This window comes from Somniosus microcephalus, chromosome 7, assembly GCF_052327205.1.
Source record: "Somniosus microcephalus isolate GS21.2 chromosome 7, FLI_Smic_1.0, whole genome shotgun sequence".
Taxonomy (NCBI): domain Eukaryota; kingdom Metazoa; phylum Chordata; class Chondrichthyes; order Squaliformes; family Somniosidae; genus Somniosus; species Somniosus microcephalus.
In genome coordinates, this window is record NC_140993.1 from 153,869,766 (window position 1) to 153,884,875 (window position 15,110).

A 15,110-nucleotide genomic window follows, 5' to 3' on the forward strand; every position below is an offset into this window, starting at 1 on the left:
GACCTAGCGCTGCACACAATGGGGTTCTGCTGGGCCAGCAAGGTGCCGTGAAAACAGCCTGGCCCTCAAGAGGAGGGCTGGGCTAAGTGATCGCGGCTGGCACCCCGCATAAAAAAGGGAAAGGGGTCAGGTGCTGGCAGTCGGCCAAAATAAAAATGGCCATCCAGCACCTGCCCTTTAAGTAGTGCCACTGCCACTGCAAAAAATGCCCTCTGACCCTGTTGGACATATCATCCGGCGATAGGTCAGGGGGCGCAAGGGAAGTTTGCGGCCAGGGCGCGAGTGGGGCGCTGTGCACAGCGATGACATCATCGCTGGTGGTACAGCACTGCGGGGAGCTACCGGCTACTGCCGCCGCTAACACCTCGCTGAATTTCGCTGGAGGCTTTAGCGGCGCTGTGCCCGGCCGCTAGGGTATTTGCGTCCCATTTGCACCCCGTTAGCGCCCCCCGGAGCAGGTGTGAGGATATGGAGTGATTTGAACTCCAGGATGAGAATAAGAACATAAGAACATAAGAAATAGGAGCAGGAGTAGGCCAATCGGAGTTTTGGGGCCATTGTAGGTCACCAAGAACAGGGGTGATAGGTAAGCATCACCTAGCATATGAGAGAGATAGGGTATGGGCAGCAGAGTTTTGGATGAGCTTAATAAAGAGAGGGAAAGAAAGGTATAATTAAGAGAGCGAGAGAAAAAAAGAGACATAGTAAAAAAAATCTGACAAGACATCTTTGAAGTATGCTTCCATTGAAATTATCTTGGCAGCTGCTAGATGCAAAAGGACTGGAGTCTGTTTGAAGTTGGTTCTTACAGCAGGTAAAATGCAACAGTTTGGAAGTGGAACAAATCCCAAATTACTTGCAGATCGACATTAATAAATGCATGCTGACCAGTGTGGAACACTAATCTGAGTCAGTATGGCCAAATTAATTCATTTTCCAGGGGAAAATGTTGCCACCAATTAAACTTTGATTAGCTTGTATGTTAGGTTTGGCATTGTGCTCATCTCTGCAATAAAATGCATGAAAGTGGAACAGGTATTAAACTTTATTTGAGCTCTGACGCAGGTTTGAAATCTGACCTATATTTCTCAGTTGCAACACCAGCTCTGCATTGTACCCTAGAATGATAATGTTCCTGCCACTTCTGAATGGCAGGATTTATACAGTTTAATTTAATGTAAACATTGAGTACAGAAAATGTTATACGTTGCTATCCATTGACCCATTTTGAAATTGTTATTGTGGTACAATCACCTTTTGCCTTGTGTTAAACAACTTTTTCAAAGCTCCATGTTATAGTCTGTCAACTAATTTACATTGTTTATGAGCTTCAGTAAACGGCAATAAATCTTTGGATTGTGTATCGGAAGGAGAGCGGAGGTGGACTGTGGGGGTGGGGGGGGGGGGAAGTAATTCTTTGATGGATACAAAGTTATAGTAGTTTTCAAAAACATTTATAGCTACAAGAGTGCTTGAACAGGATGATGAGAAATGAGCAATAGGTTTGCAATTTAATTTTAAGAAAGTAAAACCTATTGCTTTTGATGCTGGTATGAGGTCTCTTCCCAATACTCCAGTAGCTGGGTCTGTGTGACAAAAAGGGTTGAAATATTAATATATTTTTTGCAGCTTCTGGGATCTGTCACTCGTACTTCATCACAGTATTCCTGTTGACAGTAGGAATCACACAAATGCCACTGGCATTGTTAACAATTCATTTCAATTTGTTAAATTTAAAATAAGAATTTTACACATGATTCTAAAACAGTGCAATCTGTTTGTTAAAAGGGCACAACCTTTTAACTTTATTTTAATTTTAATTTTTTCTCTTTTTTTGTTTGGCCAGGTATTGCTACTCCTGATGAATTTGATCAGGTAAGTGCTGGTTTTTGTACTTTAATTTCATAAAACAGGAATAAAATATTGTAAAGGTTCATTATTTTCACTGACGTATTCTAGTTATGTTGCAAACTTTTAAGCATGGATGTTAGTAACTAAATGTTACAAACCAAGAGTAAATCTTCATATTTTGACAACTTGTTCGAACTGAACTAATAATACTTTTAAGTGTTGCCGTGGACTATTTTGTGCAGTCTGGGGTAGGGACTGGAGGATGATACATATGTTTAACAGCTGCCAATAAATATGGTTGGTGCTCCAGATTTTACTTTGGCTGGTTGTATCCAACACAAATTCAAAAACAGGAATAATAGAAAACTGGCTAGTCATTACATATACATTTAGAGCTGGATTTTGCCATTGGTGGCGGGTTGGGGGCGGGTCAGGTGGTCGGCGGGTTCTGCTCCCGCCTCCGATGTCAGGCGGGTTAATTTAGCTATTTTGCCCTAATTGGGCAATTGATTCCCAGCGTGTGCACACCCCTGGCCCAATGAGTCTTTTGGCCCTGAAACTCACATCCGATGACGTCATTTATGCAGCTGCATTTAAGGGCTCCAAGCAGCCTTGGTTCATTTTCTGCCTCAGAACTTTTATTTGCTAATTTCCTAACGGTTTTGTCCTCTTGAAATGTCTAGTTCAAGGTCCAAGGCCGTACCTCGGTTTGATGATGACTCCCTCCATGCTCTGGTGGAGGGAGCCAGAGCTCAGAAGGAGGTGCTGTTTCCTTCCTCTGGGAGAAAAAAACCTCCCCAGCAGACAAAAGCTGTGTGGCTGCAAGTGGCACAGGATGTCAGTTCGAGATCAATCTGCAGCAGAACCTGGCTGCAGTGCCGGAAGAGGTTTAATGACCTTGTCCGCACAGGAAAAGTGAGTATAACATCCCCATGACCTCAATCTGCTCCCCATCGCCTCTCATCACCAGCACTCTGCATTGTCAAACTCTTCCTCCACATCCCACTTTACCCTTACATCCCTTGCACCCTTAACCATCCCTCTCTCTCTATGTACACAATCACTTAACTATTCGACTATGCACCCCTCACGCTCCCTATCAATGTCATGCTATGACAACAACTAACAACACACAGGGAGGGCCCTTGGTCTTGGGACCTCACTCCATCTTTGTGTCCTTCTAAGCATCTATGGTATGGATTCTCTGCATTCACTCCATCATTCTCACTCAAATTCCACCTGTGTCCCTCATTGCAGGAAAAGAGAGCCCACAATAGAAGTGAAAGGGCAAAGACAGGAGGAGGGTCACCCTCAATAGCCCAGCTCACCAGCGCTGAGGAGGTGGCCCTAGCGATTGTGGGAGCCGAAAGGATGTGCAAGTGGGGGACGGATAGACGGGCGCATCAGAGCAAGCTGGTGACAGAATAGTTTTGCATCTCTATCATTGACATTGCATGGGTGACTGATACGGCTTCTGATGCTGAAACAGATTGACTTATGATCATCTTCACAATTCCATGTGCATGCAACATTTATATCACATGTCTAACTCATTCCTTTACTCCCCCACAGAACCACCGACAGACCCCCTCCCCACTGTCCAGGTGGAAGAGCCTGAGCCAGCAGACTCCTCAGAGGAACCTGCAACCTCTGAGGGTGCAGCGTCAGCAGAATCAAGCGCACCCAGCACCAGCGCAGCCACTCACACCTCGGTGAGACCTTCGGGAGATAATGTAGTGTTGTCCCCTGGTGTATCACAGCTCACAAGTGAGCATCAGCAGATGGTGGAGACAGGGACAGCAGTGGAGAGTCCTCGTTGGAGGCCGCAGGATGCTCCCAACTCGGCTCAGCTGCATGTCGACCCTGTGCCTCCGGGTCCATCCAGAAGGAGAGCGGTGCTGGAACTCCAGGAACAGGTGCAGGAGTCTCTGCAGGTTTTGTCTCCAGGGTCACTGCGAGTGTGGAAAAGATGGAGGAGTCCATCGCTAACATGAGCAGAGCCTTTGTGGAGGCATTGGCGCATAAACGCATCACCACGGAAAAGATGGCAACCTCCGTGGAAAGGAAGGCTCCCTCCGTGGAAAGAACGGCTATGGTAGAGGAGAGGATGGCTACAGCCATGGAGGAGCTAAGTTGCCAGGGTCTTGAAAACATGGTGATTGTTCAGAATAGACTGACATCTCTGGAGGAGCAATGGGCAGCTATTGAGCGGAGAAACCAGACCTTCATGGAAGACCTCAGGAGTAGGACTGTCAATGCAGAAACGGGTCCTCATGGCCCCCCTGAAGTGTAGCAAGGTGCTGTCAAGCCACTTGCTAGCTCTGAAGTGGGGCTGACTCATGAGAGGGATGTTGGTGGCAGAAAACAAGGAAGTGGGGACTCCTCTCCAAGCGCTCACACTCCCATGTCACTGCGGAACCCTTGGTCAGAGCCCCACCAGAGTTCTCACCCAACTGAGATGGGCGTCTCATCCCCTGCACAGCCGCAGGAGCAGCAGACTGTTGGCGAGCCCTTATATGCTTGCAACCCCAGAGGACGCCCGCCAAAGGTGTCAAGGCAGGAGCAGCATAAAAGTGAGCAAGGGGCCTCCACACCTGCTGAAGCCACAGGGGAAGCACCATGTAGGAACACATGTAAGAGGAAGATAAAGTACAAATTGTCACAAGGGTAGTTACTTGGGGGTTCTGTTGTGTTTAATTGTTAAATGCCATCCTTTAGTCTATGTAATAAAATGAAGTGATGGCAAACTGTTGAAATTCTGGGCTGTGTCGTTTTGCTAATGGAAGTTCCACATTGAGGGCTCAGGGTGACTTGGATTTGTCATCATGGTGGTCAGAGTGATAGGAAGCCACAGGTTCTTGTCCATTGTCTATGGTGTGGTAAGAAGGTGCGAGCCAAATGTGTTTGATTGGGCAAGCTAAGCAAATCTGGCCAAGATGAGTGCATCCCTTGCATCCCGGGCAACAATGTGCCCATGTACTCCTGCCACTGGTTGTTGCGCCTTCACAAGATCTTTGTTCTTGCTCTCCTCCTCCTCATCCTCATCTGAGGAGGCTATGTGCTGAGCCACTTGTCCCTCAAGCAGCTGCAAGCCACGATGCTGTGTGAGGTTGTGAAGTGCACAGCAGACCACGACGATTCTGGAGACCCTGGCTGCTGAGTACTGCAGGGCTCCACCTGATCTATCAAGGCATCTGAATCGCATCTTCAGCAAGCCGATGGTTTGCTTGATAATGGATCTGATCAAAATGTGGCTGGAGTTGTAGCGCTCCTCAGCTTCGTTGGATGGCCTCCTGAATGGCGTCATTAGCCACGTCTTCAGGGGATAGCCCTTGTCTCCAAGTAGCCATCCACAAAGTTGGTTTGACGGATTGAGGAGCGAAGGCACACTAGACTGCCGCAGGATGAACGAGTCATGGCAATTGACAGGGTACTCAGTGCAAACATGCAAAATTTCCTTCTTGTGGTGACACACCAGCTGCATGTTGAGGGAGTGGAAGCCCTTGTGGTTGACAAAAAGAGCTGGATTGTGATGGGGTGCCTTAAGGGCCACATGTGTGCAGTCTACTACGCCCTGCACCCTTGGCGAGCCTGCCATATTTGCAAATCCAACTGCACGCGCGGTTATATTTGCTTGATCCTTGAGAAGTTGATGTAATTGTGCGCCTTGGCAAAGAGGGCATCAGTAACCTGCGTGATGCAAGTGTGTGCAGCTGACTGGGAGATGCCGCTGATGTCTGCTGTTGATCCTGGAATGAGCCTGAAGCAAAAAAGTTGAGTGCGGTGGTGACTTTTACGGCCACTGGTAAGGGGTGTCCACCCGCTCCTCTGGGCTCCAGGTCTTGCTGCAGCATTGCGCAGATGTCACCCGCTACCTCTTGCGAAAGTCTCAGCCTCTTTTGGCACTGCTGCTCAGTCATGTTGAGGTAGCTCATCCTCTGTCTGTAAACCCTGTTTTGGGCGTATCTCCTGTGGTGATGTGCTTCCCTGCGCTGGCGCCTTCTGGCCTGTGCAGCTTCAGGTGGGTGAGCAGCAGGTTGGCACTTCTGTTGTTGCTCCTGCTGTTGGTGCTGCTGTTGATCCGGGTGCTGCTGCTGCCGCGGCTGGTCTTCGTCTAAATCTGAGGTCCAGGAGGAAAGGAAATAAATGGTTCCCATGCTGCTGGTATATACCTCAGTTGAGGAAGCGCTCAGTGAATGTGGGGAGAGGGTATTCCCAGGAGGTCACAGTGGAGATGGATCTCAGCTTCACCACTTCCAAAATCAGTAGACCTGCAAAAAGTTCTCCAAGACCTGAAAAAACAAAATTCTGCCACCTGCAACTGATCCTCGTTGAAAACTCCGTTTTTATGGTTGAGCTGCAGCTGTTAGGAAGCCAGCCACTTGTGAGCCCGACGGGATTAGCTGGCGTGTTTCAGGAGAAACATGCAGCACACTGGAAATGTGGCAAAATTTGAATTGGCCTCTCAAAATGGGATTACAGAGATTGTTAAGTAGCAGTTAAGTGCCTTAAGGGCCTTCTCTCGCCACTTGGAGGCGGGACTGAAACGGAGTCTGCAAGCTCGCATTTGGGAAAGTTGTGCAGAGGCGGGTCGACGGCGGAATCGGAACCCGCCGCCATTTTTACAAATTTCCCACCTGACCCGCCTTCACATCCGCCTCCTTGGGGCTGGCAAAATCCAGCCCTTAATGTTCATCTCATGCTTCTCAAGCAGCTAAATTGGCGTGTAAATGGCAAAACTGGTGAATATTTTGTTCAATAGCAAAATACTGCGGATGCTGGAAATCTGAAATAACAACAGAAAATGCTGGAAACACGCAGCAGGCTAGGCAGCATCCGTGGAGCGAGAAACAGTGGTAACGTTTCAGGTCGATGACCCAATATTTTGTTCACCCGTTTGCTGATTGTGAAAGCTTAAATGGCTTAAGAAAGAGGCCCATTTTATAAACTAAGGGGGGCAATTTTTGCTGAATACTTTAGCTGCTAAAGAGCCTCCAAGGTGGCCAAGATGGGGTCTTATGCTGCAACGCCGGATTAGCCCACATTTAGTGCAAGACTCCATCTTTGTAAAGGAGTTGAAGTCAGCCCTAGAAACGGCCGCCTGGATGCTCGTTAAACAACTGATTATGACTTAAAATGCCCGCTAGCGCTCATAAAAGAGGCTGCATGGCATTGTGCTGGCTAGTGCTTGAACTTGAGGTTGAATCTATCTGATTTAGCACGGTGGTAGTGCCCCACAACAGGGGGTGTCCTCAGTGTGACGACGGTACTTCGTCTCCACAGGGACTGTGCACTTGAGGTACGGTAGCATAGTGGACTAGTAACCCAGAGGCCTGGACTAATAATCTGGAGACATGAGTTCAAATCCCATCACTGCAGCTGGGGAACTTAAATTAGGTTAATTAAATAAATCTGGAATAAAAAGATATATCAGTAATGGTGACCATGAAACTACTGGATTGTTGTAAAAACCCATCTGGTTCACTAATGCCCTTTAGGGAAGAAAATCTGCCATCCTTACCTGGTCTGGCCTATATGTGACTTCTTTCTTATATGTGACTCCAGACCCACAGCAATGTGGTTGACACTTAACTGCCCTCTGGTACTCAGTTGTACCAATCCGCAATAGAAAACAATAATAAGAATAAAACTGGATGGACAACCGGCAGCGACCTCGGCTTCGGATACGGCAAAGGAACACCCAGCTCAATCGACCTTGCAAAGTCCACCTCACTAACATCTGGGGACTTGTGCCAAAATTGGGAGAGCTGTCCCACAGACTAGTCAAGCAACAGCCTGACATAGTCATACTCACAGAATCATACCTTTCAGCCAATGTCCCAGCCATCACCACCAGCAGGACAGACCCACCAGAGGAGGCGGCACAGTGGTATACAGTCAGGAAGGAGTGGCCCTGGGATTTCTCAACATTGATTCCAGACCCCACGAAGTCTTAAGGCTTCAGGTCAAGCACGGGCAAGGAAACCTCCTCCTGATTACAACCTACTGCCCTCCCTCAGCTGAAGAATCAGTACTCCTCCATGTTGAACATCACTTGGAAGAAACACTGAGAGTAGCAAGGGTACAGAATGTACTCAGGGTGGGGGACTTCAATGTTCATCACCAAGAGTGGCTCAGTAGTATCACTACTGGCCGAGTCCTGAGGACATAGCTGCCAGACTGGGCCTGCAGCAGGTGGTGAGAGAACCAACATGAGGGAAAAACCTACTTGACTTCATCCTCACAAACCTACCTGTCACAGATGCATCTGTCCAAGACAGTATTGGTAGCAGTGACCACCGCACTTGTGGAGGCGAAGTCCCGTCTTCACATTGAAGACACCCTCCATCGTGTTGTGTGGCACTACCACTGTGCTAAATGGGATAGATTCAGAACAGATCTAGCAGCTCAAAACTGGGCATCCATGAGGCGCTGTGGGCCATCAGCAGCAGCAGAATTGTACTGCACCACAATCTGTAACCTCATGGCCCGGCATATCCCTCACTCTACCGTTACCATCAAGCCAGGGGACCAACCAGTGTGGAAGAGCATGCCAGGAGCAGCACCAGGCGTACCTAAAAATGAGGTGCCAAGCTGGGGGTGATGCAACACAGGACTACATGCATGCTAAAAAGCAGAAGCAGCATGCCATAGACAGGGCTAAGCGATTCCACAAACAACGGATCAGATCAAAGCTCTACAGTCCTGACACATCCAGTCATGAATGGTGGTGGACAATTAAACAACTAACTGGAGGAGGAGGCTCCAGGAATATCCCCATTCTCAGTGACGACGGAGCCCAGCACGCGAGTGCAAAAGACAAGGCTGAAGCATTTGCAATCATCTTCAACCAGAAGCGCTGAGTGAATGATCCATATCGGCCTCCTCCTGAGGCCCCCACCATCACAGAAGCCAGTCTTCAACCAATTCAATTCTCTTCATGTGATATCAAGAAATGCTGAGTGCACTGGATACAGCAAAGGCTATAGGCCCGGACAACATCTCGGCTATCGTGCTGAAGACTTGTGCTCCAGAACTAGCCGTGTGTCTAGCCAAACTGTTCCAATACAGCTGCAACACTGGCATCTACCCGACAATGTGGAAAACTGCCCAGATATGTCTTGTCAACAAGAAGCAGGACAAATCCAATCCGGCCAATTACCGCCCCATCAGTCTACTCTCAATCATCAGCAAAGTGATGGAAGGTGTTGTCGACAGTGCTATCAAGCGGCACTTACTCACCAATAACCTGCTCACCGATGCTCAGTTTGGGTTCCACCAGGACCACTAGGCTCCAGACCTCATTACAGCCTTGGTTCAAAAATGGACAAAAGAGCTGAATTCCAGAGGTGAGGAGAGAGTGACTGCCCTTGGCATCAAGGCAGCATTTGACTGAGTGTGGCATCAAGGAGCCCTAGTAAAATTAAAGTCAATGGGAATCAGGGGGGAAACTCTCCATTGGCTGAAGTCATACCGAGCACTAAGGAATTTGGTTGAGGTTGTTGGAGGCCAATCATCACAGGCCCAGGACATCGCTGCAGGAGCTCCTCATGGCAATTTCCTAGGCCTTCCCTCCATCATAAGGTCAGAAGTGGGGATGTTCACTGATGATTGCACAGTGTTCAGTTCCATTCACAACTCCTCAAATAATGAAGCAGTCCATGCCCACATACAGCAAGACCTGGACGACATTCAGGCTTGGGCTGCTAAGTGGCAAGCAACATTCGCGCCACACAAGTGCTAGGTAATGACTATCTCCAATGAGGGAGAGTCTAACCACCGCCCCTTGGCATTCAATGGTATTACCATTGCCGAATCCCCCACCATCAACATCCTGGGGGATCACCATTGACAGAAACTTAACTGGAGAAGCCATATAAATACTGTGGCTACAAGAGCAGGTCAGATGCTGGGTATTCTGCGGCGAGTGTCTCACCTCCTGACTCCCCAAAGCCTTTCCACCGTCTACAAAGCAAAAGTCAGAAGTGTGATGGAATACTCTCCACTTGCCTGGATGAGGGCAGCTCCAACAACACTCAAGAAGCTCAACACCATCCAGGACAAAGCAGCCCGCTTGATTGGCACCCCATCCACCACCTTAACATTCACTCCCTCCACCACTGGCGCACCGTTGCTGCAGTATGTACCATCTACAAGATGCACTGCAGCAACTCACCAGTATTTATTAATGACTTAGATGATGGCATAGAAAGTCATATATCCAAATTTGCCGATGACACAAAGATAGGTGGCATTGTAGTCAGTGTAAATGAAAGTATAAAATTACAAAGGGGTATCGACAGATAAAGTGAATGGGCAAAACTGTGGCAAATGGATTTCAATGTAGGCAAATGCGAAGTCATCCACTTTGGACCTGAAAACGATAGAACAGGGTTGTTCCTAAATGGTGAAACGCTAAAAACAGTGGAGGTCCAAAGATCATTAAAATGTCATGAACAGATACAGAAAGTAATTAAAAAGGCAAATGGAATGCTGGCCTTTATATCTAGAGGACTAGAACACAAGGGGGTAGAAGTTATGCTGCAGCTATACAAAACCCTGGTTAGACCACACCTGGAGTACTGTGAGCAGTTCTGGGCACCACACTTTAGGAAGGATATATTGGCCTTGGAGGGAGTACAGCATAGGTCTACCAGAATGATACCCGGACTTCAAGCGTTAAGTTACGAGGAGCGATTACACAAATTAGGCTTATATTCCCCAGAATTTAGAAGGTTAAGGGGTGATCTCATCGTAGTTTTCAAGATATTAAGGGGAACAAAAGGGTAGATAGAGAGAAACTATTTCTGCTGGTTGGGGATTCTTGGACTAGGGGGCATATTCTAAAAATAAAACAAGCCAGACCTTTCAGGCGTGAAATTAGGAAACATTTCTACACACAAAGGGTGGTAGAAGTTTGGAACTCCCTTCCACAAACGGCAATTGATGCTAGATCAATTGTTAATTTTAAATCGGAGATTGATAGCTTTTTGTTTACTAAACGTATTAAGGGATATGGACCAAAGGCAGGTTGGTGTTAGGTCGCAGATCAGCCATGATCTCATTGAATGGCGGAACAGGCTCGAGTGGCTGAATGGCCTACTCCTGTTCCTATGTTCGCCAAGGCTTCTTCGATAGCACCTCCCAAACCTGCGACCTCTACCACCTAGAAGGACAAGGGCAACAGATGCATGGGAACACCACCACCTCCAAGTTTCCCTCCAAGTCACACACCATCCTGACTTGGAAATATATCACCGTTCCTTGATCCTGGAACTCTGTCCCTTACAGCACTATGGGAGTAACTTCACCTTACGGACTGCAGCAGTTTAAGAAGGCGGCTCACCACCATCTTCTCAAGGGCAATTAGGGATGGGCAATAAATGTTGGCCTTGCCAGCGACGCCCACATCCCAGGAATGAATAAATAAAAAAGAACTAATGCGTTCTCATAACAGTGAGCAGCTGTTTGGGAGTAAATAGGACGTTGATGTCAATTTCAAGCTCTACTTCAAGGGATACTCACCATTCATGTTTATTGCTGCTGGAGCTGTGAAGAGGACCTCTGAAACACCTCGGGAGACTTTCGGCGACACTTTGTCAAGACTTCACTAACACTCGAGCAACATCTTTTATGAAAATTCTCTGAGGACTTCACCTAAAAAGAGTGAATGCTCTACCTTATTGGACACCTGATAGGAGTCACCAGAAGAAAGGGAGCGCTTGGTCATGGGCATCTTGGTAGGGTCCCCCTTGGTCTGGACAATGAATGGGAGGAGGACATGAGGCCAGGCAGAGCAGCACCAGCTGCTGCATAAGAGAGGGACAAGAGGGCGAGGTGGACTCCTTCCCCCTGCGGGTACAGGTCAGCCCTTCTTCTCTGGACCACCTCCACCAAGACCTCCAGTACAGCATCTGAGAACCTGTGCGCCCTCCCTGAGCCATCCTGAAACCTGCTTCTGTGTGCCAGTCAGCACACTTCACACTTTCAATGGAAGTGGGTGGATGGAGCCTACATATACTCCTCCATAAATTGCTTCTAATCTACGCTTGAATGCAGTAATGACTTGTTTACTCCCTATCAGCTGGTTGCTATTAGGAAAGTGCATTAGGTCAAACGCTAGCCACCAAAATGCCATGCAGCCTCCTTAATGAGCGCTAGCAGGCAATTTAAGTGAGAATCAGTCCCTTAGTGATCATCCGGGCAGCCGTTCCTAGCGCAAGATTCAACTCCTTTACCAAGATGGCATCTTGTGCTAAATGTGGGCTAAACTAGCGTTTTAGCGCAAGACCCCATCTTGGCCACCTTGGAGGCTCTTTAGTGCCTGAAGGAGCCGTTGAAAATCGCTCCCTATATGTCATATGGAATTGTTGACTACCCTGTTTATTTTATGAAAAGATAGAACTTGCAAATGACAAAATTTGAAAGTGAGTTATGTGGATCTTATTGAGTGGAATAATTGTATGATATTCTATCAAAATGTGTTGTAGTTTTATATTATTTTATTAAAAAGTTAAAATAAGCTAAGTTTTTAGTAATAGAATTGTGGTCAGATATGGTGGTCTCTGTTGTGCAATGCAGAGCCAGGATTGCTGTTAATTATGTCAATGGCAGTCTCCTTTGCTGGTGTGAGCACATGCATCAAGGAAGGATCTCCTCTTGACATTGTACTCTCCTCCCTATTGCAAGTTGTCTTTCAAGAATTGTGGAGGTAGGTTAGTGTGTGCCCTGTTAAAGGGTTTTTAAGATGTATGAGGCAGCTTAGCATAGTGTATATGATAAGAGGAAGAAGCAGTAGGTGTGGGGAAGAGGGGGAAGTAGTTGTGGGAACAGCAAGTCGTGAGTGTGCACGTGCATACAGAAGTAGATGCAGTGAAGTGTCCTGCTGTGATTGCAGAAGTGGCATGGGAAGCTGGGGAGGGATGTATTGGTAGGGACTGAAATAGGGTGGTGCAGGACTGTACAGAGAGTAAGAGGGGTGTGAAAAGGAGTCTAACCTTAGCAGTCCTGGTAAGGTCATTACATTTCTTCCTGCACTGTTGCCAGATCCTGGGAACAATGCTTCTGGCATTTACATGTTCTGTCACCTCTTCTCATTGCTGCTAGGAAAATTGCCTGCACACGCATCAGCCATCACTGGGGAACACAACCTCTTTTCTGCTGCTCACTTGCTTTATGAGCACCTCCACTACGCCATCTGAAAACCTGAGATCCCTGGCTGCAGTCATCAGCAGAATGTGAAACATGAGTTCTAGTATCCAGCATATGAAAATTACACCTTTCCTTAAAGAGATTCAGGCTGCTTTAAAATGGAAACATCTCCACCAGATTTTCCACCTACCCAATCAGTGAGCTGACTATAGGGAATGCAAATAACGCTGGAAACTCACCCTGAATATAATGAGGAACACACATGAAAATGAAGCACACCTCCCATTGACTTCATCAGGTAGGCAGAATGGACAGCTCGCGCACCCCCTGCCCGTGTACGCAAAAGATAAGAAACAGTGCCATTATATCTACACTGCAGGCACATGTACAGTGCCCAGTTTTGCCCTATAAGGCACTAATGAAATATTTATTGTTCTGAAATTGCAACTATGATTTAAAATACTCACTAGATAGCCACTAGGTTTACAGAACGTTGCCTTAGGCCTACAGCTATTTTGTGTTGCAATAATATCATGCCAGAGTATATTAAGCAGTTTCTTAAGTAAATTCTAATGTTGCTTCTGGCAATAGAAATGCATTTTAAAGAAGAAATTCATGACTAATCATAATACTGGAGGCTGCATTGTGTATACAATGGGCTGGATTTTGATACTGGAGGCGGGCTCAGCAGGCCAATTAAGGGCCACCCGGCAGCAGGTGACGTCACAGATTGCCATTTCATCTGTCAAGAGCTTTTGACAGATGAAATATCAGCGTTTGACAGCTCTTTGAAGCTGTCAAACACTGACAATATGTACACTAAGTTAATTCCTTCCTCTCAGGCTGATTTAGAGATCTCTCCAGAACAGAAAGCTGAATGCTGCAACTTTTGACAGCTCGCGGCAATTCTGCTTTCTGTGCCGGTGAGATGAGGGACTCCCGAGACCTGAAGGAAGGAAGGCTGTAAAGGTAAGTAAAGGTAAGTTAAACTTCTTTAAACACTTTACACACACCAAACACACCTACCTCTGCACTCATGCACACATGACTCACCTGAACACCGGACATCTCGAACCCTCCAAGCCCTTCAGCCCGACGGTCTGCCTCGCTAACTTGGCGTGGTTTGGAGCCGTCAGGAATAAAAATAGGGATTAGGCTAAAAGCTGCCTGTTAACTACCTGTTAACAGGCAGTTAATTGGTACGAATCCCCTTCCCGCCTCGGGGAGGCGGCTCCCAGCACAGGTCGGGTATCCGCCTCCTTTGAAACTGGCATGGAGGCGGGTTGGGGGCGGGATGGGTTCCTGCCCCCCGATTTCGAGATTTTAACCCCCCACACGCCTCCAATCCCGCTTCCACGGCCCAATGAAAATCCTGCCCAATGTGTGCAAGGCATTGGAAAATGTGAAATGAAACCTATATGTCAGGCTGATGAAATGTTTAAGATCAGGGAAAAGGAGCGGATGCCTGAATATTAATCCGGGCCTGCATTTGTGCATTCTGAACTCCTCGATTCTAGATTAAGAAAATTCCCAAACAGAGTTTGAAATCTGAATAGGAGTATAAATTCATATTTTACTTTCAAAATGATAAATGGAAAGTGATCAATTCAAAAACATTTAAATCTTCTGAATATATTAAAGGAAATACTTTATTTCATGCATAATGCTGCAGTAGTTATTGATATTTTATTCAAATTATGTTATGTCATTATTTTGGACAATTGGGTGGTGTGTGAGTAATGAATATTGTTCCATTATATCTTCTGTTAATTGGGTGTCAGTATTTATATGAATATCAACAGCAACAAACTGAATACATTTAATGCTTTTAGTGACAGAATTAATTATCTCCTGATGGCTGCTGTGTTTTGTAGTAGTCTCACTTGGCCCTTATGCATGAATGACTTTAACTGAGAGAGATGTTAGAAAAATACATAGTTATTCTGCTGTGCATGCAAAAGGAAATATTTGTAAGGTTCATAAATGAGCAATCCTGTAAAATATGTAAGAAATATTAAGGCATATTTTTCTGGGTTTAGTGTCTAAATAGTTTCTAAAATATGAGTATTATGCACAGGTAAATTGGGCACTAATCTTTTGCCAGTTCT

At 46.7% G+C, this 15,110-nt stretch overlaps 1 protein-coding gene across 1 annotated transcript in view; it reads left to right on the forward strand.

The window, feature by feature from the left end:
• c7h8orf34 (chromosome 7 C8orf34 homolog) overlaps positions 1–15,110 on the forward strand; it is an 880,642-nt gene that overhangs the window by 100,803 nt on the left and 764,729 nt on the right. The window contains exon 5 of the mRNA XM_085993120.1: positions 1,847–1,875. Within this exon, the coding sequence (XP_085849246.1) occupies positions 1,847–1,875 (29 nt within the window). The remainder of the gene's footprint in view (positions 1–1,846; positions 1,876–15,110) is intronic.